This window comes from Miniopterus schreibersii (assembly GCF_964146895.1).
Source record: "Miniopterus schreibersii genome assembly, chromosome: 18".
Lineage (NCBI taxonomy): Eukaryota > Metazoa > Chordata > Mammalia > Chiroptera > Miniopteridae > Miniopterus > Miniopterus schreibersii.
Genome location: NC_138121.1, coordinates 9,183,394 through 9,207,888, shown reverse-complemented (window position 1 = coordinate 9,207,888; position 24,495 = coordinate 9,183,394). Strand labels below are relative to the sequence as shown.

Genomic DNA, 24,495 nt, shown 5'->3' with positions numbered 1-24,495 from the left:
CAACCAGCATTCTACTTGCTACTTCTATGAGTCTGTGAGTTTGACTACTTTTTTTTTTTTTAATTGATTTGAGAGAGAAAGAGAGAAACATGGATGTGATCAGGGATTGAAGTATGGTGCCCTTGGCCAGAATTGAACCAGAATCAGTCCTGGAACCCTTTCGTCCTTTGATGCACGGTTTTTAAATATGTTTTTATTGATTTTAGAGAGAGAGGAAGGAGGAGGAAGAGAAACATCTATCAACTGCCTCCTGCACGCCCCCTACTGGGGATCAAACATGTGCCCTGATCAGGAATCAAACCAGTGACCTTTGGCTCATGAGATGATATTCAACCAACTGAGCCACTGGAGCAGGGCTGCAGTTTTAATTTTGATGTAGTCCTATTTATCTGTTTCTACTTTTGTTGACTGTGTGTTTTTTTGGTGTCATATCATAGAAATCACCGCCAAATCCAATGTCGTGAAGCTTTCCCCCTGTGTTTTCTTCTATGGGTTTTAGATCTTAAGTTTAGGCCGGTGATTTCTTCATTTTCAGTTCATTTTTACACACAGTAGAAGGCAAGGATCCAACTTCGGTTTCTGTATGTGGACATCCAATTCTCCTGCCTAATTCTCATTCCTGCTTTAGACCTCTGCTTAAATATTTAGACTTTCCCTGACCCAGCTATCTAAATGACTCCCCAGGCCTCAATGACTATTCTTTTCCCGTGGTATCCTGCTCTTTTCCTGTAGTAAAGCTATCACTGTTGGTAATCCCCTATCTAATGCTCTGTGGGTTTGTGTATGTCTCTACCATCAGACTCCCTGAGGGTGGGGTCCCGTCTCACAGCTCTGTTCTCAGTGCCTAGTACACCCAGGGTACAGGGTAAACATTTGCTCAGTGCCTGTGCAGCTTGCCCCACCCACCCTAAGGTGGGGCAGGCCCAGCCCACCACAGGGGCGTGGCCAAAGTAGGGAGTCTTTGTAGAAGTGAGAACTGAGACTAGACATGTGCTTCAGGTGATCTTTGTGGCAATGGCCTGCTCAGACCCTGGGGAGGGGGACCAGCCCTGGGAATAAACAGGCCTTCACCTCCTAGCCCTGGCTCTCTGTTCCTCCATCCCTCCCATGGTGCCAGCTGAGAGCCTGGGTGGGCGGCAGGTCCCAGCCTGGGGACAGGTCCCTTCCCAATTATTCTGACTTGGGGTGAGGGGGTGGTGAACAAAGTTGGTTTCAAAGAAAATGTCACAGGAAAAAACAATGCAGGGATTGAGTCTTGCTTGCTGCCATTTGAAAGGAATGAAAGTGGGATTAACTAAAAAACAAAATCCAAACCCAGACCAAAACAAAACCACTCTACTGTTTTAGAATCTGCCTTGGATAACAATCATCTTATTGTTTTCTGTGTCATAATAAAATTATTGGTTTACCCAAGCGCTTTGTTCTGCACTAGGGCTCCACCAGTAAGCAGAGAGGATGGTCTCTGGGTAACGATTTTGCAGCTACCAAGAAGCACTCCTTATTCCTGAGTACCTTACCTGCTGGGGGGTGGGGTCAGGTGTGTCGGGAGGAAGCAGTGGAACATCCAGTTGAGCGGGAAAACGGTTCAATCAGCATCGACTAGTGATATTTTCAAATCAGATCTTGCCATTCTCCTGCTTGAAACCCTCCAGGCTTTAGAATAAAATGTCAACCCCCTCCACTATTCTGCAGAATAAATATGGGCCAGCAAAAGATATCGGACCCTATCCTGGCACCTGCAACTTTTAGTTGGTAAAGAAAATATTTAGCAGGTTAAATTAAGGTTTGTGACGAGGGGAGATTATCTTGGATTACTTGGGTGGGCGTTAATCCAATCATGAATGTGGAATCTCGCCCTCACTCATTTTTGCCCCAGCCACCAGGGATCTTCTTCCAAACTGTTTGGCTTCATCCAGCTTCATGGCCTTTGCACTTACTGAGTCCTCCCCGCAGACCTTCCCAAGGCAGGTCCCTGCTTATGAGTCAGCCTGTGCAAACATGTCACCTTCCCTGATAGGAAAGGTCTTCTTCTTTGACCGCTCTATCAAAAAATTGCCTCCTGGCCATCTCTGTCACATCCCCCCTGTTTTACTTTAGTCATAGCATTTTTCACTATGTGAAGTTTTCCAGGGCCTGACGTACAGTAGGCCCTCAGCAAACATTGGTTGGCAAATAAAATGAGTGATCTGTGCAAGCCTCTAAGGGTTGAGGCCTGTGTGTTCTCCTGGGTGCAGGCGGGGCAATGAAACCTTAAGTCCAACATCGTCTCCCACCGTCTAAGTGACATCCCCGCCCCACTGCGTCCCAGGGGCTTCATTTATTCTGCACAACAGCTCTGTGAAGCGGGTCCTTTCATATCCCTGCATGACAGTCGAGGAAACGGAGGCTCAGAGATCTTCTAAGTTACTGCTCAGTATGTTCATAAGTGCAACTGAGTCACAGAGACCCTCCGCTGCCAGGTGCCCAGTCTCCCGGGATACTGGTCCCGCTTTAAGGGGAGAGCACAGAGAGGCTCAGGGGCTGGCCAACGGGCACCCAGGGCCCTAGAGACACCCCGAGAGAGGCGGTGGCTGTTACCGGCGAGGAGGGCGCGGAGCAGCGCTGTCACTTCCCAGCGGGCCGCCTTCCCCCGGACAGAAACGCGCAGCCGTCTAGGTTGGTTCTGGCGGAACCATGTCACTGACCGCAGCCTCAGTTTCCTCGTCTGTAAAGTGGACCGACGCGACTTCGTGTGTCTCTCCGAGCAGGACGTGCGGGCGGCGAGCGAAGAGTTAAAGGGGCGGGTCCCGCGGCGAGGGCGGGGCCGGGGCTGCAGCCTCACCTGGCGGCTCGGGGACCTCTCCTCCTTCCACGCCGCGCGTAGCGCCGGGAGCGGCGGCTGGAGCGGGCTTCCCCCGGGAGGTGCAGCGCAGGAGACGGCGGGGCGGCGACGGCGGGGAGGCGAGCGGAGCCGCGATGGCCGAGTTCCCGTCTAAAGTGAGCACTCGGACCAGCAGCCCGGGGCAGGGCGCCGGCACCTCGGTCTCTGCGCTGCGCCCCGACCTGGGCTTCGTGCGCTCCATCGTCGGCGCGCTCATGGTACTTCAACTGGTGAGCGCGCGCGGGGCCCCGGGGGGATCGGGGACTCCGGGAAGGGCCTCCTAAGCACCCCGTACACCCCCAACCGAGGCTCCCAGGAGCCCCGACAGGCCGTGCCTACCCCGGGGGCGCCTTTAGGACCGACGCCCCCGAGGTCGCCCTGGAACCCTCTCACCTCGAGAATCCCCGCTGCCGTCCCTGCGCGCACCCGCGTTCAGAGCGCCCACTCCAACGCCCCGTCGTCCCCCCAGGGGGTCACCAGAGGCCACCCACAGAAGCGCCCCCCGTAGGGCACAATCGCTGCGTACGACTCAGTCTCTGTCGGTGCAAGGACAGCGCCCCGGCCCTCGAGAGGACCCGGCCTAAATCGAAGTCCAGTCTCGGCTAACTCTCTCTGCGTGGCCGCACCCACAACACTCCTGGTCTAGTCGCCGGGGCGCATCCGTTCCAGCACGTGAATTCAGGCGCGGCCCTGTGGGCTCCCCCGCGAGCCGGGCCCTTCTGGCTTCCACTGGGGGAGCCGCCGGGCTGCAGCCGGTTAGGCCGGCCGAGCGGACCGGGGTGCCGCACCCAGCCCCCGGGGGGGCAGCCAGGGGTAGGGCAGCTCCCTCTTCCCGACGCTCGGAGGACCCCAGGTGCGGCGGACGGATGGGAACGCCCCTCTCCCCCTCCACGCACACTTGTTCCAGGCCTGGGGGCTTTGTGGGGGGGTCACCTTTCCTCTGCTAAGTGCCCACTGGTGCGAGTCAGGAAGCTGGGTGGCTTCCCTTGTGGGAGGCTGTTCCCCAACCGAGGGCTTGAGCTATTTACAGAAGATAGGGGGGACTCGATCCATTTTCCTTTAGGGCCTCTCCGCAGGGCCCCCCCACTGCTGAGTCCTGGGGGGGGGGTGCCAGGCTCAGCGTGGAAGGAGGGGTCCTCTGAAAACAAACCCCACTCCTGGAGCCCTTCCCCCTCTCCTGGGTCACTGCTCTCCCTAATTCCGAATTTCTCAATTCTCTCCCTGGGAGCCCCGCTTCTGCACCCCAGCCTCAGATTCTCCTGGAGGGGGTTGTTTAAAATGTAGCTTCTTGGTCCCCACCCCCAGAAAAAATGTGGAATTAGAATTTGAATCTCAGGAAGCGCAGCCCAGAAATCTACATTTTTAATTCTCCAGGGCTTGTTTTGGAGATGGGGGAGGGAGATGAGGGGTGCGGTCAGGGACTGACTGAGATCTGCAGCTGGGCTGCGTACGAGGCTCTGGGTGACAGGGAAGGGCACAGCAGGGAGCAGGAAGGGAGCAGGGCCCCCAGGTGTGAAGGGCAGAGGAGTAGGAGGCCAGTTCCGAGTCCAGGAAGCCTGGTGGAAGAGAGATGGCTTTGGAGCAGGACTTCCCTGAACCCTGAGGCCCAGTAGGGAAAGGGTGTTCAAAGGGCAGGGTGCCCTGTGAGCCAAGGCTTGGCCACCCGAAAGTAGAAAGGAAACTGAGGGGAGTAGCCAGCAGGTTGGTGAAACTGGACTAAGCTGAGGGCCTGGCCTTGGCTGCCTGTGGGAGAGGTGGGGACCGTTGGCAGCCGTAGGAGGTTTGGGACCAGCAGAGGGATCTCTGCTGGGCTGAGATGCTGAGTCGGGCGGTGGATCCCTAGGGTTAGCTTCTGGTAGACAGGACCTGAGCACCACCCCCTCCTTTTGCATTGGAACAGTGAGGATTGGAATAAGTGGAATTAGAGGAATTTGGACTACGAAGGGCATCCTGCTGTGTCTGGGGGAGGGGAGGGGGCTTGGTAGCTTCCTCCAGTGGAGGCCCTTATCTCCAATTTGGGTGTCCCTGTGAGCTCAGCAGACCAGTCCTGAGCATTTGTGTCCCATCACACAGATGTCGACACTGAGGGCTAGATACAGCGTAGTCTTGTAGTGGAGATGGGCACTTAGGTCTCCAGACTCCCAGGTAATGGGTGTGACAGGAGTCGCCTTCCTTTGCCCTCAGTACTTTTAGGGCACAGAGGATGAGGGTCTCCCATCAGAGTTCTGAAGACATGCACCTTTTAGTGCCTTCACCAATCTGCTTCAGGGACAAGCTGCTTCCTGAGCTGTTTCTCTGGCAACGGACAGTTCCACTGGGTCTGAGACAGAGGGGGTCACTCCATGGGTACCATCATCTGCTGAGAAGCCAAATAATCGCTCCCGCCAGTCAGGTACCCACCAGGCTACAGGCCCTTTGCCAAGGGCTTTATATCATCTTACTCTTCCCCCTTTTACAGGTGAGGAACCTGGGGCTCAGGTCAGTCAGTTCTGTGCCCAAGACCTCACAGCCCTCCTCCACAGGGGAACTAATCCCTGAGTGGTCTGACTTTTCTGGCCTATGACCTTAATGACCACATTCAGCAATGCTCTCACTGGGCACAGGATCTGGTGCTATTGGAGGAATGGCTGCATTCCTCCAATAAATGGGAAGATGAGAGCTAATTCTCCATCAGACCTCTCTGTTTCCCAGGATTCAGTGAAGCGGTCCAGATGTGGTGGGAGGAGAGGGGTGGGGGCAAGAGGTGTGCTTTTTGCCTGGTATTAAATGTGTCCTAACGAACCAGCAACCTCAGTGTTCGCTGATTTATCACCCTCCTCTCCCCATCTAGTTCCAAAATGAACATTAGTTCCAAAGAGATCATTGTACCAGCAACTTGGAGCAAGTTTAAGGCTGTTATTCTTTGTTGAGCTTCCTAGCAGCCTGGGCAAAAGGGGAAACATGGTGAATTTATGCAGATAGCATCTTGAAAAAGGAAGCAGGCAAGTTTGATCTAGAGACAGCTCTTGATGATAAAAACCTGGGAGTTTGATGTGTGGCTAGGGAGTATAGAAATGTTGTGGAAGGTATAGTTAATTTGTACTTTATGGCTAATCCCAAAGCCTTTCTAGAATGAGTATAAAGTGAATGTTGTTAAGTGACCATATGTTTATTATTTTTAAATCTTCCCCCAGTCCTGGGAAGAAAAGTGATGCAGCAACGGGCTCAGACAGGATGAAGAACTTGCCCAAGGTTGTGGGGTAAAGTGGCAGAGCTGGGATTTGCGCTCAGATCTGGGAATTCGAAGCCGGGCTTTGGCTATGTGTCCTGTTTTTATTGTTTTTTTGTTGTTCTTGTTGGGGGATAGGTGTTCCTATGCTTTGGAGGGGAAGGAGAGGGACTTCAGGAAGGGAGACTCTTCAGGAGCCAAGGCCACTCAGGAAGGCTCGCTGACAGAAGTGCGTACTGAAGGGTTTAGTTATATGGAAGGAGGCAGTGTTAAGAAGGATCAGAACAGACCATAGTTTATGCAAGGGCATCCTTGAGGCCTAAGATGTAGAAGCCATTGAATGCCCTGTGGCAATAGGGCTATTAAGTTTGATACCTTCTATCCTTCCTCTTGTCCTACCTCCTGGAATTGGGGTGAGCCACACAATCCCCAGTTTGCTCCATCCTGGTGCACTTGGGAGTGTTGGGAAGTTCTTCCTCCTGATGATCCTGGCTCTGCCTTCAGCCCCAGCTGGCAGTGCAGCTCCTCTTCAGTTGGGGGGCAGGGCAGGGCCTGAAGATCAACTGACCTCCAGGAAGGGGCTGCCTAGAGGAGGTTGTTCAGGTCTGAGATGTGTGAACAGAGGTTGGTTGCATTGGGGCTGCAGTGTTGAGGTCTCCCCGGGCTTTCCTTAGCCCTGAGATATGTGAGTTGAGTATCCTTGGTGCAGCATTCCAGGCCCTGCGTGCTCACAGGCTTCCTCCAACACACAGCAAAGCAGTGCTTTGTATTGTTAGCTCCGCCCACCTCCCCACTTGTGGCTGGGAGGGTGTTGACTATTTGGAATTAATTTAAAATTATGTAATAAATATACAAACACGTTCTCCTTAAACAATAAAAACCGATTACAGATAAGGCTAAAGTTATTGTTGAGTCACCTACCCCTTTCCTCCACCATTTTAGGATGTTTGCAGTTCTTTTTCCTGTGCATTTTTAAAAAATCATTGATGGTTTTATTCTGTATCTTTTGTTCAGGAAGTTACTTTTCTCACACCCAGTGCACCTGCTATCTCTTCATGCCATACGGAGCTCTCTCCCTCCTTTGTAACTCTTTCAGGGTATCTTATAGTGTCACGGTAGCCCCCTCTCATTTAGCCATTTCTCTATTTAAAATGTTGTTTGAAAAAATTAGCGACAGAAGCAAAACATTCAAACGGTACAAAGGGTTGTCAATGGAAATACAGTCTTTCTTGTCCCTGGCCGGGCCTGCAGGCAGCCACCATTATGTGTGCAGTGTTTCAGGGCCAGTCGATAAATATAATCCTGCTTAAAAACACACAGATGGGAGCCCTGGGAGCCTGTGCCTGGCCATGCTCTCTCCCCCTGGGCAATACACCCAGATGTTCTATATCAGTGCCCATCGAGCTTCATGTGCCCTTTTTTTTAATCTTTTATTTACTTAATTTCTTTAATAAGTAATATATTTACAGCGCTCCAGAGTCAAATAGAGTGGGAAAGCACAGTGAAAAATCTCTGTCCCTTTCGGTTAGAGGTGGCCCCCACTTCCTAGTTTCCTAGGCACTGGTTTGTTTGTAAGGAGATCTGCGCAAATGTGGCTCTAGATTCCTACCTGTCCCCATTCCACCCAAGAGACACAGTCTGCGCACGTCCTTCTGCACCCATTTCACTTGAAAATGTGCCTTGGGGTTCCTTTGGTCGCAGCGTGTGCAGGGCGATGGCTTCTGCAGCGTCCCATTGTGCAGCTGAGGTGATTGCGTGGCCTGTCCCCTCCTTGACAGACACTTGGGCTTTCCCCTTGCTGACGCCCACCCTGCATCCAGGCGCTACACTTCCAGAGGTGGGATCGCTGGGTCGGGCTGTGTGTGTTCTTGATTTTGATAGATTGCCATGTGCCCTCTGTAGGGGTCACACCCATCCCCCCAGCGTGCCTCCTGGTAGAGTGCCTGTGCCCACAGCCTCACCAGCCTGGTGGGGAGATGGTGGGTCAGTGTAGCATTAACCTGTTGCTGTCTTAGGAGTGAGGTCGACCTTTTAAAATATGGTTACGAGCCCTTTGTATTTCCTTGTCTGCATTCCTCCCCTGTATGACTGGGCTGTGGGTCTGTGTCTTACCGATTGCTACAAGCATCTAGAAGATTTCCAACTTTTTCTGGTAGTTTGTCTTTTTGACTCTGCTCGTGGTGTTTTTTGCCTCACAGACTTTTGTTTTTATGTTGCTGAATTTCTTCTGCTCTTTCTGGCCTCTGGCAATCGGTTCCGAGTTAGGACTTTCTCACTAGGAGGTAATAAAGCAATTCTGTGTAGAATTTGAAAGTGTCACATCATTCACAGCCTGCCATACTCCTCCTGAAAGAGGGTCTTAACACCTTCCCTTCCCACTCCCCCTCTTTAATAGGGGGCTCTGGACCCTGGCAGACAACTGTCTCTGTCTGGGATGTGGTGACATTGTTATATATTTGTTGTACTTAATTTTACAATCTACTTCTATTGTGGTAGATAATGCAGGTTTCCCACATTTTTGTGATTTAAAAGTTTAATTTTAAAATAGTTGACTAATTTGTGTGCTATATAAACATTCATCAGTGAGGACTGGTTAAATAATGATACATATGTGGATGGCCTACTATGCAGTTTGTAAAAAGATAACATCTTACCCCTCAAAGAAAGCAATAAGGCTGCTCTATATGTAATGACGGACAATCTCTGGGCTCTATGGTTAACTGAAAAAAGGAAGTGTGTGTCGATTACTGTCATTTGTATGGGAGAAACGCACACAGACTATAGGCAGACACACCTACTTGTGTGTGTGTGTGTGTACGCACGCAGCTTCTGGAGAGGCACATGAGAGACCACTCTTGGTTGTCCCTGGGGAAGGGAGACGTGCTACAAGAGACCATTTTGTTATCTACCGTGTCATATATATTATGTATTTCAAAAATAAATCAAATAACTTATCAAAAAATCTTTCAAATTCATGAAAATTGAGTAAGAAATAGTTCAGGTATAGATACTGCAAAAGCTAGGTAGATGGCCCTTGAAGGTCCCTTGGGCCCAGAGAGGCGAAGACACCTTCCCAGGATCACACAGCTGCAAGCAATATAGCCCCAAATTCAGTGTTATTGGCTGGGTGACCTTGGGCTGTTTTCTTAATCATCTGTAAGCGGAAAGAGGGCAAGGCCCATGGCAGGGGCTGGTGGGGGTGGGGTGGGGGGGGTAAGGGCTTTGAACCTGTCCAGGTGCGGTGGACAGTGGCTGTTTCTGTACGCGTGGCAGGGCTGGGTGTTGGCCACTCCTGGTCAGCTGGTGAGTTGTTTGTGGTGGAATTCAGTGAGGACCAGGTCTTGATGTCCTGCTCATAGGTGGTCTTGGGGAGCTGCAGGGGTCCTGCCCTGGTCCCCATGGTGAATGGGAACCTGATGGCCGTGTGGAGCCTGTTTTTCTTGACAGCCCAGTGAACCCCACCTGGATACTAACAGGTCTTTTGCGGTTGGGCTGGGTTGGCTCCTCCTGTTTGTCCAAGGGGGGAGAGGCCAGGGTGGCACCCCAGGGTCTCCCAGAGAGGTGAGGGCAGGAAGGCAAGGGCCAAAAGTCAGGCTCTGTGAATTTGTAAAATCTCAGTTCTGAAACCCGGGACTCAGGAATAACTGGTAATGTGATCAAGGCCTCCTTTGGAAAGCCCTGAAGGTGACCCATTGTCATTCCCTTTCCCTGTGACAGCCTAGGCTGGGAGCTACATGGGGCAGGGACCCTGGCTGCTGGCTCCCTGCTGCGCCTGGCACAGAGCAGCCCTCCGGAGTTTGTTCAGCGACTGAAGGACTAGGTTGCGTGACTCACACCCAACTCTGCAGCTAAGGAAAGCGAGGTGTAGAGGAGCTGGATGCTGCCCAAGGCCCCGTAGTCGACTCTGCGGGGTTGTGAATCTGCTCCCCCTGCTCTCGTGCCTCCTGCACGGCTGTGATTCTCAGATGCTCAGTGTGTAGAGCATGGGAATTCCGAGCAGCTTTCCCCCCACGCCTGACCCTCCGCACAAGGATGGGGTGGTTGTGGAGTTGTGGCCAGCCCGGGCGCCTGGAGCCTCTGTCCCCTGCGCCTTTGTCTCCTGTGACACAATAGGTGGCTTTTTGTCCCCATAAAGTCCCTTTCACTATAGGGAGAAGGGCCAGGCGGGGGTGGAGGCTGCGCCTAGCCAGGCCAAGTTCTGAGTGTCCTCAGACGCCCAGATGTGTCCCTGCGAGGGGGAACCCTGGGAAAGGGTTCATGCCATCGGCCTGGGCCTCAATGTCCCCGATGGTGCACTGGGGAAAAAAGTCCTGGGGGATGATGGGTGGGCCCTGGGCCCTACCCTTGCACTTTTCCAAAACATTTGGTTTCGTTTTCCATGTTAAAAAAGCTGAAGAGTTCACATAGAAATTCAGATTTCTAGTGTCTCTTGTCAGGTTAGAAGTTCTGGCTGCCTCAAGCCTGAGTTCCCTTGGACACTAGCAGCTGCAGCTCCATAGACCCCATCTAGACCCCACCTGGACCCCCTTCATCATTTCTGTGACCTGCCTGCCTGGCGGCTGCTGAATTTAAAACCCTAGTGTTAGCATCCTGGCTCTGTCTCTCCCTCTGGGGTTTATTCCACCCCGATGCTCTGACTGTCTAATAGCCCCCATAGCCACTCATGACTGCAATAGCTTTGAGCTATTTCTGCACATCACACAGCCTCCCCGACTTCCTCACGTCAGATGAATAAACAGACCAGAAAGGTTAGGTGGCTCTCCCAGTGCAACACAGCAAATCTACAAGCGTTCTGCTCAGGGACCCTCAGCCTATGAGGAGGAGTGTAGCTCCAAGATGCATCCTAGGGCTGGGCTGGGTGGACTTCTGGGCCTCTCCCTTTAGTCAAGCCCTTCTGCCTTATCTGACAGATGGGTGGGGCCGCATTGGCCTAAGACCCTTATCTGCCAGGCACGGTGCCTGGTGCTTAAATTTAGATACATTCGATATCTCACCCAGACTCACACCCCTGGGAACTGCACACGCTGTTAAGGCCCAAGGACACCAAGCACAGGGAATGGACTGGAAAACCCACTTCTTGCCTCTCAGAGTGATCGTGACAGTAGAACATGTATCGAGTGTTGAGTCTATGTTGGGTGCTGGTCTAAGAACCTTATAGACAGGTGGCAAAAGCAGGTTTACAATTGCCTGGTGGCATTCTTTTGTGTTAATGAAGCTATTGTTATCACCATAAGCTGCGTGTCTTTCCATAGGAACAACCGTAAACCTACTTTTGCCCACCTTCTGTTATTTCTTCATTTACATCTCAGAACTACACCAGGAGGTGCGCACACTTTGAAGATGGGGACACTGAGGCACAGTGAGGTCCAGCCACTTGCCCCAAGCCATGCAGCTAGTAAGGTAGCAGGATCAGAGCTTGAACCCAGGGAGTTAATAGGCCCAGCTTCCATCAGTGATGCCAGTGTCCTGCAGTTAAATCAGGTCAGAATATCCACCTGCAGATTCAGTGAGGCACTAAGAAAGATGTATTGGTTTCCTAGGGCTGCCATAACAAAAGTACCACAAACTGGGCTTGAAACAACAGAAGTGTATTCTCTCCCAGTTCTGGAGGCTAGAAGTCCAAAATCAAGGTGTTGGCAAGGGTGGTTCCTTGTGGAGGCTCTGAAGGAGAATCCTCTCTCCTAGCTTCTGGTGGTTGCCAACAATCCTCGGTTTCGAGACACATCATTCCCATCTCTGCCTCTGCCTTTACGTGGCATTCTCTGTGTCCAGTTTCCCTCTTATAAGGACACCTGTCCTTGGATTGCGGCCCACCTTAATCGAGAAATGCCTCTTGGTCTGGCATTTGTGACAAATCTCTCTCCTCTCTGGTCCTGCGGGTGATTTTAATAAAAATATCTCTGTTATCTAACTGTTTATAAATTCTTTTGGCGGTGCAAAGGCCCTGGGGTACACATGAATGTGTCCTTTTTTTTGACATTTTCCTCATTTAAAGAGAAAATCCCTAACCTGAAATCTTTGGGTTTTCAGAAAAAAGAGGGGGGCCTGCACCTTTGAGATTTCCAGACAGTTCTCTTTATCTGTGGTGTTTTGGCTGAGGAGGTACTGCAGGGGCCTCAGAGAGTTTAGGAGGTTTGGTTCTGTGTATGTGTGTGTTTAAGAGTAAGACTTGCATCCAGCCGTTGTGGCTCAGTGGTTGAGCGTCAACCCATGTTGCTAATGAACCAGGAGGTCACAGTTCGGTTCCCAGTGAAGGCACATGGCCGGGTTTCAGACTCAGTCCCTAGTGGGGGGCATGCAGGAGGCAACTGATCAGTGACTCTCTCATCATTGATGTTTCTATCACACTCTCCTTTCCCTTCCTCTCTCTGAAATCAGTAAAGACATATTTTAAAAAGAAAAAGAGTAAGACTCACAAAAAAAGGACTGGAAGATGTATGTGTAGACACCTACAGAGACACGGGGCAGATGAACATGTAGGCCAGAGACAGGGTCCCAGATGTAAAGGCACAGAGGTCTGCTCCTGTTCCTCCCACAGGGTTTCCTCCCTTCGCCCCCCCCCCCCCCCCGCCTTTGCTCACAGGTCCCTTCCCAGTAGATCCCTTCCCAGTGCCATCTTTCTGGTCCTCTTATCTAAAGTTGCAAGTGACCCCACTGCCTCTTCTCCCCTCTCAGCTGGAATTCCTCCCTCAGCCCTTACCCTGTATCCAGTTGCATTTCACTGTGTCCTGGGTTCTTGGCTGGCTCTCCCTCCGTGAGAGGGCTTTTGTCTGTTTCAGTCCCAGGGCAGTGGGTGCTCCATAGGTGTTTGTTGAATGAATGAAGGCCGGGCGGGGGCAGAGGGGTCTGCGGACAGCCCTGGAGGCAGGTGGCAGTCGGGGCCCATCCCCCTTCCTCTGCACAGTGGGGCTTACTGTTCTGTACTGGACTATGAGACAAGCTCTGGCCCTTTCTCCCCCAGCAGGAGGGAGCGGCCCAGCCTCCCCTGCAGCGGTGTCGGTAAACGTGGGGGTGCGCTGTCCTGAGCGGGGTCTTCGTGGAGCCCTGGGTGGGGGTGCTCCCTTCAGATTCTCGGGGCGTGAGGGAGGAGCCAGAGGTGGGTGGAGGGGAACCAGTCCGTCTGGTTCAGGTGGAGGAATGGACCTTCCTTGTTCCAGGGCCGAAACCGAGGCAGCTCCCCGGGCCCCGGGCCAGGGCAGCTCAGCCAGAAGGAACAGGAGAAATTCCCGCTGCTTATCCAGCAGCTTCATCTCCCAGAGGCCGCGCTGGGCTGGAGGGCGGGGCAGGGGCGGGCAGCCTGGATGCCAGCTGGGCCTGGCCCTCGGAGCCAGCTGAAGTGTCCTCATTTTGTGCACATCACTAACTCTCAGTCGCCCGGGTTCCGGAGGAGAACAGGTCTGGGTTCCAATCCTGCCCTGCCCTCTACCCAGTGGGTGACCGAGAGTAACCGGGGGCACATTCCCCTCAGTTTCTGTTTGGGAAATAGGGATAATAAATAGTACTGAGGGTTGTAGGGGCCTCCCCTGAGCTCCCTGCCTTAGAGCAGAGCCTTTGCTGAGCCCATCCTGCCATGTTCCCTCAGTGGCCCCACGAGGGCTGTGTAGAATCCCCTGTGGCTGGAGGGCTGGGGTGGGCACAGCGCACCTGCTTCGAATAATAAAAGCAAAGGCAACTGTCTGGGTCCTTGACGCAGCTGCACACACTGTCTGCCAGGTGCTGGCACCCGCCCTGCCACGTGGGAACGGGGTGAAACAGCTTGGCTTCTCTGAGGTCCAGTTTCTCCTGCAGGGGCAATTAGGAGAGTCAGAGGAGGTGGAGTGGACAGGGTTTGGTGAGGCACCAGGTAGAGGTGACCTAGAGGGGACACACAGGTTATTTTCCCACCCCTGGCAGCCTGACTTGTGTCCCTCAGAGATGTGCTGGTGACTTCATCTTTCTTTCAGCAGCTTTTGCTAACCCCCTGGCAGGGCCCAGGACCTATGCCGGGTGCCTGGACACATCTCTGAGTGAGACACTCGTCCTGCCCATGGGGAGCTCGCAGTCTGGGGAAGGAAACAGAATTCCAGTCCCGGAGGGTGGGTGCCTGGGGAGCTATGCAAGCACGGAAGAGGGTTCTAGAACCCAGACTGGGGGAAGGGAACCTGGAGCAGGCAACATTTCAGCTGAGACCTGAAAGGCGAGTAAGTTACTAGGCAAGGGCTTGGTATACTGTGGTATGCAGGAGGAGCCAAACAAATATTTCTTGACTAAATGAAAATGTGAGGGAGCCTGTGGCCTAAGGCCCCCCGGGGGAATGTGGTCTGTGGCCTCCAGCCCGACTGCTGGGAGCTCTGGGAGCTCTGGGAGAGACTCCCAGCCCTGTCTCTTCCCTCTAGGTGCTGGGGCTGCTGGTGTGGGCCCTGATTGCCGATACCCCCTACCACCTGTACCCGGCCTATGGCTGGGTGATGTTCGTCGCTGTCTTCCTCTGGCTGGTGACAATCGTCTTCTTCGTTCTCTACCTGTTTCAGCTGCACATGAAGTTGTACATGGTGCCCTGGCCGCTGGTGGTGAGTCTGGTGGGGGGGACTGTCTTGGGAGGGGGGTCCCAGGCTGAGCCCTCTGCCTCGGGAAGTAGCTGTGCAGTGTGACCTTCCCTACATGAAAAGTGGCAGGGTGGGGGCTGCCTGCAGTCCTCGGTGGCCCTCCGCCAGCCTGCAGAGCTGGGTGGGAGGGAGCATTGATGGTTTGGTGTCCAGTTTTTTTAAGTGCTGGGAGCATGAGCCAGGAAGGATACAGGCCTGATTTTCTCTGGGGAAGGGAGTAGAAGTGAGGGGCTGTTGGGTGGAAAGATCCGAGGCCATTTGGAGTCTTGAAAATATTTTTCCTTTGGGGGGCAGTTGCAGTGTGAACCTGTGTTGCAGAGGGTCTCTGGAGGCTGGGCTAGCCTGGCAGGAATACTCAGGCCGGGCCCAGTGTGTGCAGGATGACCTCGGGTACAGCAGGGTATCCACCCATTGCCTCCAGGGTAAAGCCCCTGCAGCCTGAAGAGGGTGGCGTCCCAGGTTTGCCCAGGTCAGTCTCCTTAAGACAAAGAGCGTCCACAGGAAGTACTCAGACCAGACAAAGTGCTGGGTTTTTTTTTCTCTGACCCGGAAAACCCCTGCAGCTGGGGTCTGAGGCTTTCAGTGAGCAGAGAGGAAAGAGAGGCACATGATTGTAAGACAAGCAAGGCTGGGACTAGGCAGCATTGTTTGCAATTCAATGACTTTTTAAACTGAGGAAACGTGAGTCATCCTCAAGACAGAACGGGTTTGTTGGATCTTGACATCACTGCGGGAGGCAGGCAGTGTTTGCAGCGCCAGGGGCTTGGAAGGAGGATCCTGGGTCCCGGAGGGGGTGGCCTGACTTCGGGGCCAGGGGCCAGTCCCTGCCCCATGGTTCTGCAGATGGAGGGGCCCAGGTGTCTCCAGCCCCAGCGGTTGATCCCGGGCCATGATGGCAAGGCCGTGTCCATTATACTCCTGGAGCTTTTTGCAGAGAGGCAGGGAAGGCTTGCCTGCATCTACAGAGGGCCGGATTGGGATTCCCAAATTGGGATTCTTCTGGAACGGGGGCTACCAGCCCCCTACAGGGCAGGCAAGATGTGTGAAGTGGGTCAGGAGTGGGTTCTGGAGAGCTCAGTACCCATCATCCCACAGGGAGATGCCTCTACTCAGCTCCAACTGTTGTTAGTGGGAAAGCAGGCCCCTTGGTGCCAAATCTATTTTATGATTGAAAGATTTTTATGAAATCTTCAGGTTTTCATATGAAATCTAATTTTACAATGTTGGTAATTAAAAAAATAATCTGTGGGATGAACCAAGCATGCCTGAGGCCATCAGTTTGCGGTCTCTGTTAAGACTATTTACTGGCTTCAGGGGCCAAGCGTTGGAGAAATGGCTCCCAGGCCTGGTTGTCAGCTAAGGGTCCTTTCTGCCAGTATGGCTCAGGATCCTGCTGGGTCCTGACCCGGGCATTTGACGTGGGGCCTTGAGCCTAGGATGTGGCCAAAAGGTGAATAGATTCCTCCCACTGGCGGCAGAGAGGGATATGAGCACGCCCCCTCCCGCCCCCACCAAGGCCTTCAGTGTCAAAGAGAAGGGGAAGGGGGCCTGGGCTTGGTCCCGAGCGGACATGGAGGAGTGGCCTGGAGTTCTTTAGCTGGGATAGGCTGGGTTCTGCCTCTTGCCTGCTGGGAGTGTCTCCATTTCCCCTCCCCACAGCCTTGGGTGTTTCTGCTCCCTGCTCAGATGGCCTCCAGGCAGCCCCATGGACTGCTGCCTTGTGAGGCCCAGGTGTCCCCATCCCACCTTCAAGCACCAGCCCATTCTGGCTGCTAAGGGGTGTGCTGATGGGAACCAGGAGGTTCCAGTTACTGGAAGTCTCATATCTTACGCCCGTTTTCTCTTCTCCCACCCCCAGTTAATGATATTTAACATGGGGGCCACTGTTCTCTACATCACCGCCTTCATCACCTGCTCCGCTTCGGTTGAGCAGACGTCCCTGAAGGGCACCCGGCCACATAACCAGCGTGCAGCTGCCTCCGTGAGTATGGTTTCCTGGGCATCCTCAGCAATGACAGGGGACTGGCTAGAGCAAGGTCTGTGCCCCTGGACCCCCACTGCTCCCTGTCCTAACCCTCAGCAGGTCTCAGGGAAGCCAAGCTGACTTCCAGTCCTCCACAATTAACAGTTAAGACCTCGAAGCAAAAATCTTTTGGTTTAGACCATTTTGGGGGATTCGCAGGCTCTCCCATGAACTGATTCCAGAAAATTCTGGGTAGCTTTGGAATGTTGCCTTTTTAAAACTAAATCCCTGATGTGTCTAAAGTAGCTCCCACCCCTCAGTCACCCTTGTTAGCATATTGTCCTGGTGCTCTGTGGTTAATGGCCCCCCCTACTGGAAGGTAATGTTAGCACTCACCAGCCCTCAACAGTTAGATGTCAAATGAGTGTATGGCTCAGGAGTTGGTGTGGCTGCCAGAGCAAGTGGTCCGGGTTACTTGAGGGGCCCTAGGTTTCCCTGTGCCTATCCCAGGCTATCCGTTTTGTCCTAGTATCACTGTCACCACCCCTCCCTGCACCATGCTGCAGACAACTCAGCTTTGGTATCTGCTCTTCTTTCAGTTCTTTGCCTGTTTAGTGATGATTGCCTACGGAGTGAGCGCTTTCTTCAGCTTCCAGGCCTGGCGAGGAGGAGGCAGCAATGCAGCCACCAGTCAGATGGCTGGAGGCTACGCCTAAACCACCTGTGCCAAGGCCCACCTTGGGGCTGAAGGCTGCAGCCAGGTCACAGTGCAGGGTTGCCCTGCAGGTCAGCCCAGAAGGGACCAAACTTGCTCCTCTCTGACCATCAGACTTGGGCTCACCCACCACTCCTAAGGAATCAGGATCCTTCCTCTGGCTTGGCCCAAGCTGGCACACGCATGGGTTAGACAGAGATCAACAGGCGAGACGTCCTGCTCATCCCCCTTATTCAGCAGAAGGTGACGGGGGATACGGGGCTCACTGTCTGCTGTCTTTAGAGGACGTCATTGTCCAAGGCGGGGCCCAGCCTTCTCACCAGCACTAAATATACTAACAAGGACTCCAGACCTACAACCCCTCACCCACCATAGGATAAGCCTAACAAGCAACGTGTATTTATCATCATCATAGTCTGTTCCAGGAGCCTTGAGCAAGCTCATGAAACCATTCAGATTCCTTAAAACACAATTCCAACCTGACCCTCCCCCAAACCAACATGTCACTTGTAGGGAGACATCCCTGACAGCATGGTCTTCCTTTTCTGTATTTCAGACATACCAGCTACTTAAAGCAAATTGGTTGTAAGCAACTTCTCAATGATGAAAACCTATCTCAAAGGCTTCCCTCCCTTCCCCAAGCCCTTGCCTGTAACAGTCCCTCTGGGGAAAGCCAACGTCAAGGCCGACTGCTTCCCTGACACCGCCCAGACACGAGGGACTTGGGAGGAGGGAGGGCATCAGGACCTTGCCTGGTGAGTTGTCATGTGTGTGGTGGTGACTTTGTTTTTAATTGTTTTGTTTTTTTACAAAAATAAAGATAGAAGAACTTAATTGAAATGGTTCTTGTAAAACACCTCAAATTTTACTCACAGTATAAAAGTATTTAATAAGCGTCATATCAGTACAGAAAACACATAGCCTATATATAGCTCAGCCTTTAAAACCAGACAGCCAAGTAAAAAGTCAGTACAGATTCTTACTTTTACTTAAAAACAAAAAAAATCTAGGGTGCACATTGGGAATTAAAATTTTTTCTTTCTGGAGATGTGACATCATGTTTTCTGGTCCATAATGTTCTAGCAAACATAGCACTAAGCCAATGCACTAAATCAGAGCAGGCAGATGAACAGTGAAGCTGTCTGCTATCTATTCCTGCTGAGCTAGACCAGAACACTGTCTTGGTAGGAAGATTTTGACAGGAAAAAGGACCTGCAGACCCCCTCTCCCAACAGAAAACCTAACGAACTGATTGATACAGAAAAAGTTTAAGCAAACCTGCACACTCAACATGCTATGAGAAAAGGAGAAAGACCTTTAGTCTGCTTCTAGTTAAGCACACACTTGCTGGAGCACCCACAGAGAAAGCTTGTCCGCTTTTGTGGCACTAATAGCTAAAAAGGACATGGCATATAATACTTTGATCTTGAAATGGGTAATCATGGAACTTCCAAGATTATACCCACTAGGTTAGCCTGAGTATTCATCTATAAAAATATTTTTTTCAAAAATGCTTAAAACAGAGTTCTAGAAAGAGTGGGACTACATCAGGACCAGCAGAAGACACAGTGATACAGGGACTGCAAATGTAAGACTAGGAATTGACTTAGAATGTAGCTTTTAGGTAAAGGACATCTCTCTCAGTTGATTCCTACAGCCAAGACTCGCTGTGACAATAGGAGCTCCAGAAATTTCAAGACAGGCAGCTGGCTTGGCAAGCACCCTAGATAAATGCACCCAAACAGTAAAAACCCCATTAGTGAGACACAGGAACATGTGTGCTAGGGAAGGCCCCCCCCAGGCAGAACACTGGATGTGGGCTTGTCCGGGAGCCTGACTCAAGCCCCTGAGAGAGATGTCCACTTAGGGAGGAGTACTAGGGTTACTGAACACAAGGGTTTTCTGAAGAAACAGGTCCTAGGAGGGTCATGCCATTTTTTTTTGACCCATCAATACTTGAAATTTATGAAGAGTTGCCGGACAGAGCCAGTCTCCCCAAGATCTCTTCTTCCATTGCTAGCTGAGGCCTCTCTGCCAGTGCACTTGACGGCTGACGTCCGGAACAACCTCGCTGCTGGAGGGGCACCTAGTGCCGCAGGTTGTTCTGGGAAGCTGGCATGGAGGATGATTTGCACAATGACGTCACCACTAAACCACTGCTTAAGTCCAGTCCCCGGCCTTCTTTTTCCTACATGGGGAAAGAAACAACTTCAAGAGGCAAAAATAGAAAAGAGTCCTCTCTAGCTCAGAACCCTGGCCTGGGAAAGAGGCACTCAGGGTGGGAGTGTGGGGCACCGGAGCACACAGGAAGGGGGAGAGTGTTACTGGCATTTTTGCTTAGCACTGGCCCCGGTCAGTCTTAAACACGAGAATGTAATTCCTCAGTAAGGGTCCCGGGTCCCTGACAGAGGACAGCGGCTCACTCCTCTGACATCCACTAGCTGCTACTGGCCAGGCTCACACGGAAAAGCACGGGAGGTGGTTTGTATTCCAACAGTTCTTGTAACTTTCTAAGTGGCTCAATGTGGCCGACAGGTAAGGGTGACTTACTAAAAACACAAAACAGCCCTCAGTGGTTAGAGAATCTGGCTGTGGACCGAAGGGTCATGGATTCGAGTTCTGGTCGAGGGTGTGCACCTCAGCTGCAGGCTTGATTCCTGGCCCCAGGGTGGGTGCAGGAGGCGGCCAATTGATGTCTCTCTTACATCCATGTTTCTCTCCCTCTCTCTCCCTCTTTCCTCCCTTCCATCCCCTCTAAAAAAAGCAATGGAAAAATACCCTTGGGTTAAGATTAAAAAAAAACAACACAAAAATTGAAAAAAAAAAAAGAGTGACTTACTGCTCTGTAGTCCAGAAACATTTCTTTAAAAGCCAAAAAATCAGTAAACGTGAGCAGCATGTCGAATATGTCACCAGCCACTTCATCTTTATGGTGCCTGCAAAAGAAAAGGGTGGCTGTTCCACGAGCGAATGATGAGACTCTGTCTCTTCAAGATTTCAAAGCTTCTGAGGCCCTCCCACCTGGACCTGGCCACCACGTGCTCTCAGCCATGATGTTCAAGAGCTGGAAAAATGCGTTTTTTTCCTCCCCAGAAGAGGAGGAGGAAGGTGAAAAAAGGTAAGAGAGTTGAGCTCAACTCACTGTAAAGTTGTTGTGAAGGCTGCCATGTTAAATCCGGGAATCCTCTCCAGCAGCTGTTCTTCAATATACTTTTCCACCAAAGAAATCTGTAACAGTGGGAAGGATCTGTCAGACCACACACTGCTGTCCAGAAAGCCTGTCCTAAGAGCCTCTGTGTTGAGTGCTGGGGATACCAAAGAGAACCGAAACAGCTCCTGTTCTCCTAGCTCACTGCGGGGGGGGGGGGGGGGGGGGGCATCCACAGTTAATTATACTGTAACTACATGATGCTCCCAGGTCAGCAGGGACAGCAACAGGGCTCCCACCCCCTCGCAGAAAGCAATGGCCTTTTCTTCCTGGACAAACAGAACATACACTAAAGCTGATCACAGGGCCCCTAGAAGCTGAGGCCTGGCTTGAGGGAATCTGCATTGGCTATGTCAAGCTTCTGTGTTAAGAAAAAAACATCCTGAAACCCATTCTCAGGCAGATGAGATCATTCCGGCAGGCGGGCCCACCTTGGCAGACAGGAAAGGCTCAAGGGTCAAGAATTGAAGTTCCTGGATTCTAGTCTTGATTTTGCCACCAACTAGTTAGTGATCTTGGTCTTGGTTTTCACGTTTACCTAATAGTCATACATACCTAACTGGATTACATAGTAGAAAAAAACTCTGAAAACCGAAAAGGTCATACGTATATAAATAAGTGCAAGGTGTGGTGGCCACACACGTACTGTAACTGAAAGCAGGATTATGATAAAGCCAAACATCTTGTGAAAACAGAAGTTGATGAAATCATCAGATGTTTGAAAAACTGCCCCAAAAGCTGTGTGGAGGAAAGCAACAGGAGAACTAAACCAGATTCTAAAATCTGGTGGCAGGTTTTAGAAGTCCAGCAAATTTCAGCATCTTTTGATTCTAAATTCACATTTTAATGAAACCCCGATCTCTGACAAGAGAAACAGAAATCCACTTACATATTCATTAAAAATAGGCGTGTAGGTGAGTTTATTTTCTTCTGTGTCTTCAAACTCCTGGTAGTACTTGTCCATGAAATTTCTCTGTAATAACTGGAACTCATCATCTGAACCACAATAAAAAGAACTATTCTTTTTAATGCAGACTAAAAACCACTCCGATTTATAAATAGGCAGGAATTACATGCCAGAACTGGTTTTGCAATGGTCAGTCTCCAGGAGAGAGAAAACTGTGTTTCAAGGAAGTGTTAAATGGGACACCGAAGTTGAAGTAGACCAATCCAGTCTCTTCATTACTGGTTTTTAAGTAGTACTGAAACATACACAACTTAAAACGGCCACGCCAGCAGGGCTGTTCACCATTTTTAAGTGTACACTTTGGGGGCACTAAGTACCTTCACTTGTTGCACAGACATGACCACCACCATCGTCCAGTTCATTTTACACATACCCATACCGGGTGGGCTGGAACCCCCACTCACATTACTTTTCCACAAAGGAATGAAACGGTTCTCTGAACTTAATTTCAGCAGCAGCGGTGGAAACAGTAGTGAATAAAATGTATGGGCTCTGACAGAGGCTCAATTGCCTGCATTCAAATCCCACCTCAGCCACTTAGAACTGTGACCTTGGGCACAATACCCAGTTTCTTCAACTGGAAAATGAGAATGATCATAGTTCCTATTACATAGGATTGCTAGGTGGAATTTACATGAGCATTCATGCAAAGAGATTAGTTTATAGCAAACACTTAAATGTTAGAAAATATGAAATTCTAACAACTGAATTAGGATGGTATATCTAAAAATAAAAGGAAAGCTTCACAAACGACCTAGGCTTTGCGGTAAATACCCTGGGATTACAGAGGGTTTATTTTCCCACAGGGTACAGGGTACTCATAAAGGGCAAAAGAACTCAAAGTATTCCTCAGTATCCCCCAAATCCTCAGATCGACATGGAATGAGAGCTTAATGGTGAAACATCTGTATTTACAGGGTTAATTTAAGGGAATGAACCTTTACTGCACCTGAACATACAAAAACTTGGTCAGTGATTTTCAGACTAAACAAGACGAGGAACACAGTTAGTAACACTAAATAACAGTGTTCTTTTCCTCATTCTCAGAAAACTTAAAGACAATAGACAAAATTTTCTCAAATTCTAAGTTTTTTTCTTCCACATATTTGTCTTAAACCTTTGGTGCCAAGTACTTAGTAGGACTTACGGATGCCACCATGAACCCACAAACAGGAAATACAGAACCAGCTAAAAGTACGACACCGTGTTTTCTTCATGGATATGTGTGCTATGATTATGGTATTATATTGTGGTTTATGTCATAAAAATGTTAATTGCTTTTAGTCTCTGATATAAAGTTGGTCAATATTTCCTGAAGTTTTACCAAGAGCCCCATAACTTCTAGATGCCCGATTTCCTGAAAAGTCCCTCCCTTCCTGACTCCTGATTCTGTGGGTATTAGTTGTTTAAAGGAATACTGGGCTGTCTGCCTCTAAGACACGTCACAGTAAAGCTTAATATTTCATTGTGCTATTATTAAAAGTTATATGCAGCTTGATCTTTTCTCTCTTTTAAAAATTAACACTCCAAATTGAGGTCAGTGTCTTTAAAAGCAAGGGTCTAAGAAGTAAAGAGCACAGGTTAAACCGGCAAGGAAGCTTACCCATGATAATGTCCTCTAAATATCCAACCACGGCATCGAATTCTGCATCAGAGGCGGAAGAGCTGAAAAAAACATGCCTGATTAGGTGCTGTTTCAAATCGTTTTTTTAAAAAATTTATTACGGACATTTTCAAAGGTGCGAAAAAGGAAAAAAGAATAGCAAAATGAACTTGCTATTACTCAGCTTCAACAATTAAAATGATTATTGTCCAATCTAACAATTCCAAACAGAATAAAATACACTGAACGCATCTGCGACAAACCCGATGTGACACAGGAATTACAAAAGAGACAAATAAAGGGTGGCATAGGACATCTTTAAGGCTCCTCCACATTTATTTCCTGTGGGTCCTCACCGCATTTTCGCTATCCACAGCTATCTGCTTGTGAGCGTGAACCTGGCGCGGGAGAGATACCGGCCAGGGCAGGGAGCAATTAGATCAGGGTCCCTGGTGGCGGAGGGTCCTCTAATCCGTGGTCGGGCCTCGACAGCTCAAACCTGCCGCCAGGTTTTGGTGATGACAAACGGTTGGAGGCGGGGATGGGGGGGAGGGGATTGTGATGGAGAAGTTGATCAATGCGTGACACCTGCCCCGCACGCCTGTCCTCCGGGGCTTGAACCCAGCGGTCGCACAGAATCGACACCGGGAATTGGGGCGGAGCCTTGACAGTCCCCCACCCCAGAGGACACCCGTTTCAAAGGGCAGAGGCCGAAACCGAGCACCAGCGTGCCCAGGCCCCCGGAGCATCACTTACGAAGACAGCGCGAAGCTCTCTTCCTGGGCGTCCATCGCCGCCGCATCCACCCCGCGGGGGTGAGCCTGCCAATCGGCCTCCTACCCGGCCCGCGGCCCGGGCCCAACCTCCGTTCTGCTCCTCGAGGCCCCAACAGGCATCGGCGGGGAGCCTTGCCGCCGAGGCCACGGCAGGATCACAGCCTAGCCACGCGCCTGCCGGGCCTCTGGGCCCCGCGGGGCCTCTGCGTGAGCGGCGGCAGCTACCGCGGGGGGCTAGCGGCTATTAGCGACCCTCAGGCGCCGCGCCCGCCTCCCGTCACCATGGTCACCGCAACCCCTTCCGCCGCCGCGGCCTCCGACAGCCAATCACAGACGCGTGTTGCCTGATGCCAGGGGCGGGCCAAACGTAGGGCGAGGAAGTGAGGGAAAAGGAGGGAGAGTCGCGAAGGGGGGGAAGCTGGGCCTCAGTGGGCGCCGAGGGGGAGCTGATGGGGTCTCGCGCTGTGAGACGTTTCGATCTCAGCTCGCCCTCGTTTTATGGAAGGAATCCAAGCCAGATGCCTCAATTTCCTCATTTTCAAATTACAATAAGAAGATTAAGTAGTTTAAAGCGGGACTTAAGGGCACTATAAATTGCAAATCGCTTGAG

The 24,495-nt window shown here is 51.3% G+C and overlaps 2 protein-coding genes across 5 annotated transcripts; one reads left to right on the top strand and one right to left on the bottom strand.

Annotated features, from left to right (window-relative positions):
• The first annotated feature begins 2,606 nt into the window (after window positions 1-2,606).
• On the top strand, window positions 2,607-18,168 carry PLLP (plasmolipin). 4 transcript variants are annotated; one of them, XM_081119175.1, is made up of 4 exons: window positions 2,607-3,090; window positions 14,444-14,617; window positions 16,512-16,634; window positions 17,216-18,168. In XM_081119175.1, exons 1-4 carry the CDS (start codon window positions 2,956-2,958, stop codon window positions 17,330-17,332), a joined length of 549 nt encoding a protein of 182 aa, XP_080975301.1. In that variant the 5' UTR covers window positions 2,607-2,955; the 3' UTR covers window positions 17,333-18,168. The 4 variants fall into 4 exon arrangements, with proteins under 4 accessions (XP_080975301.1, XP_080975302.1, XP_080975304.1 ...); XM_081119176.1 differs by having other exon boundaries at window positions 2,732-3,078; window positions 17,216-18,164; XM_081119178.1 differs by having other exon boundaries at window positions 2,808-2,976; window positions 17,216-18,167.
• A 6-nt stretch (window positions 18,169-18,174) lies between these two features.
• ARL2BP (ARF like GTPase 2 binding protein) lies at window positions 18,175-24,202 on the bottom strand. The gene is made up of 6 exons (XM_081119179.1): window positions 23,866-24,202; window positions 23,110-23,171; window positions 21,429-21,535; window positions 20,474-20,559; window positions 20,171-20,267; window positions 18,175-19,519 (listed from the first exon to the last, which is right to left on the bottom strand). Exons 1-6 carry the CDS (start codon window positions 23,898-23,900, stop codon window positions 19,418-19,420), a joined length of 489 nt encoding a protein of 162 aa, XP_080975305.1. The 5' UTR covers window positions 23,901-24,202; the 3' UTR covers window positions 18,175-19,417.
• Between the last annotated feature and the right edge of the window lie 293 nt (window positions 24,203-24,495).

Coding starts and splice junctions, on each gene's coding strand:
- PLLP (XM_081119175.1), top strand. CDS start 2,956: ATGGCCGAGTTCCCGTCTAAAGTGAGCACTCGGACCAGCAGCCCGGGG. Junction 3,091..14,443: donor CGCTCATGGTACTTCAACTG/GTGAGCGCGCGC, acceptor TCTTCCCTCTAG/GTGCTGGGGCTGCTGGTGTG. Junction 16,635..17,215: donor ACCAGCGTGCAGCTGCCTCC/GTGAGTATGGTT, acceptor CTCTTCTTTCAG/TTCTTTGCCTGTTTAGTGAT.
- ARL2BP (XM_081119179.1), bottom strand. CDS start 23,900: ATGGACGCCCAGGAAGAGAGCTTCGCGCTGTCTTC. Junction 23,172..23,865: donor GAGAGCTTCGCGCTGTCTTC/GTAAGTGATGCT, acceptor TGTTTTTTTCAG/CTCTTCCGCCTCTGATGCAG. Junction 20,560..21,428: donor CGCCTATTTTTAATGAATAT/GTAAGTGGATTT, acceptor CCACTGTTACAG/ATTTCTTTGGTGGAAAAGTA.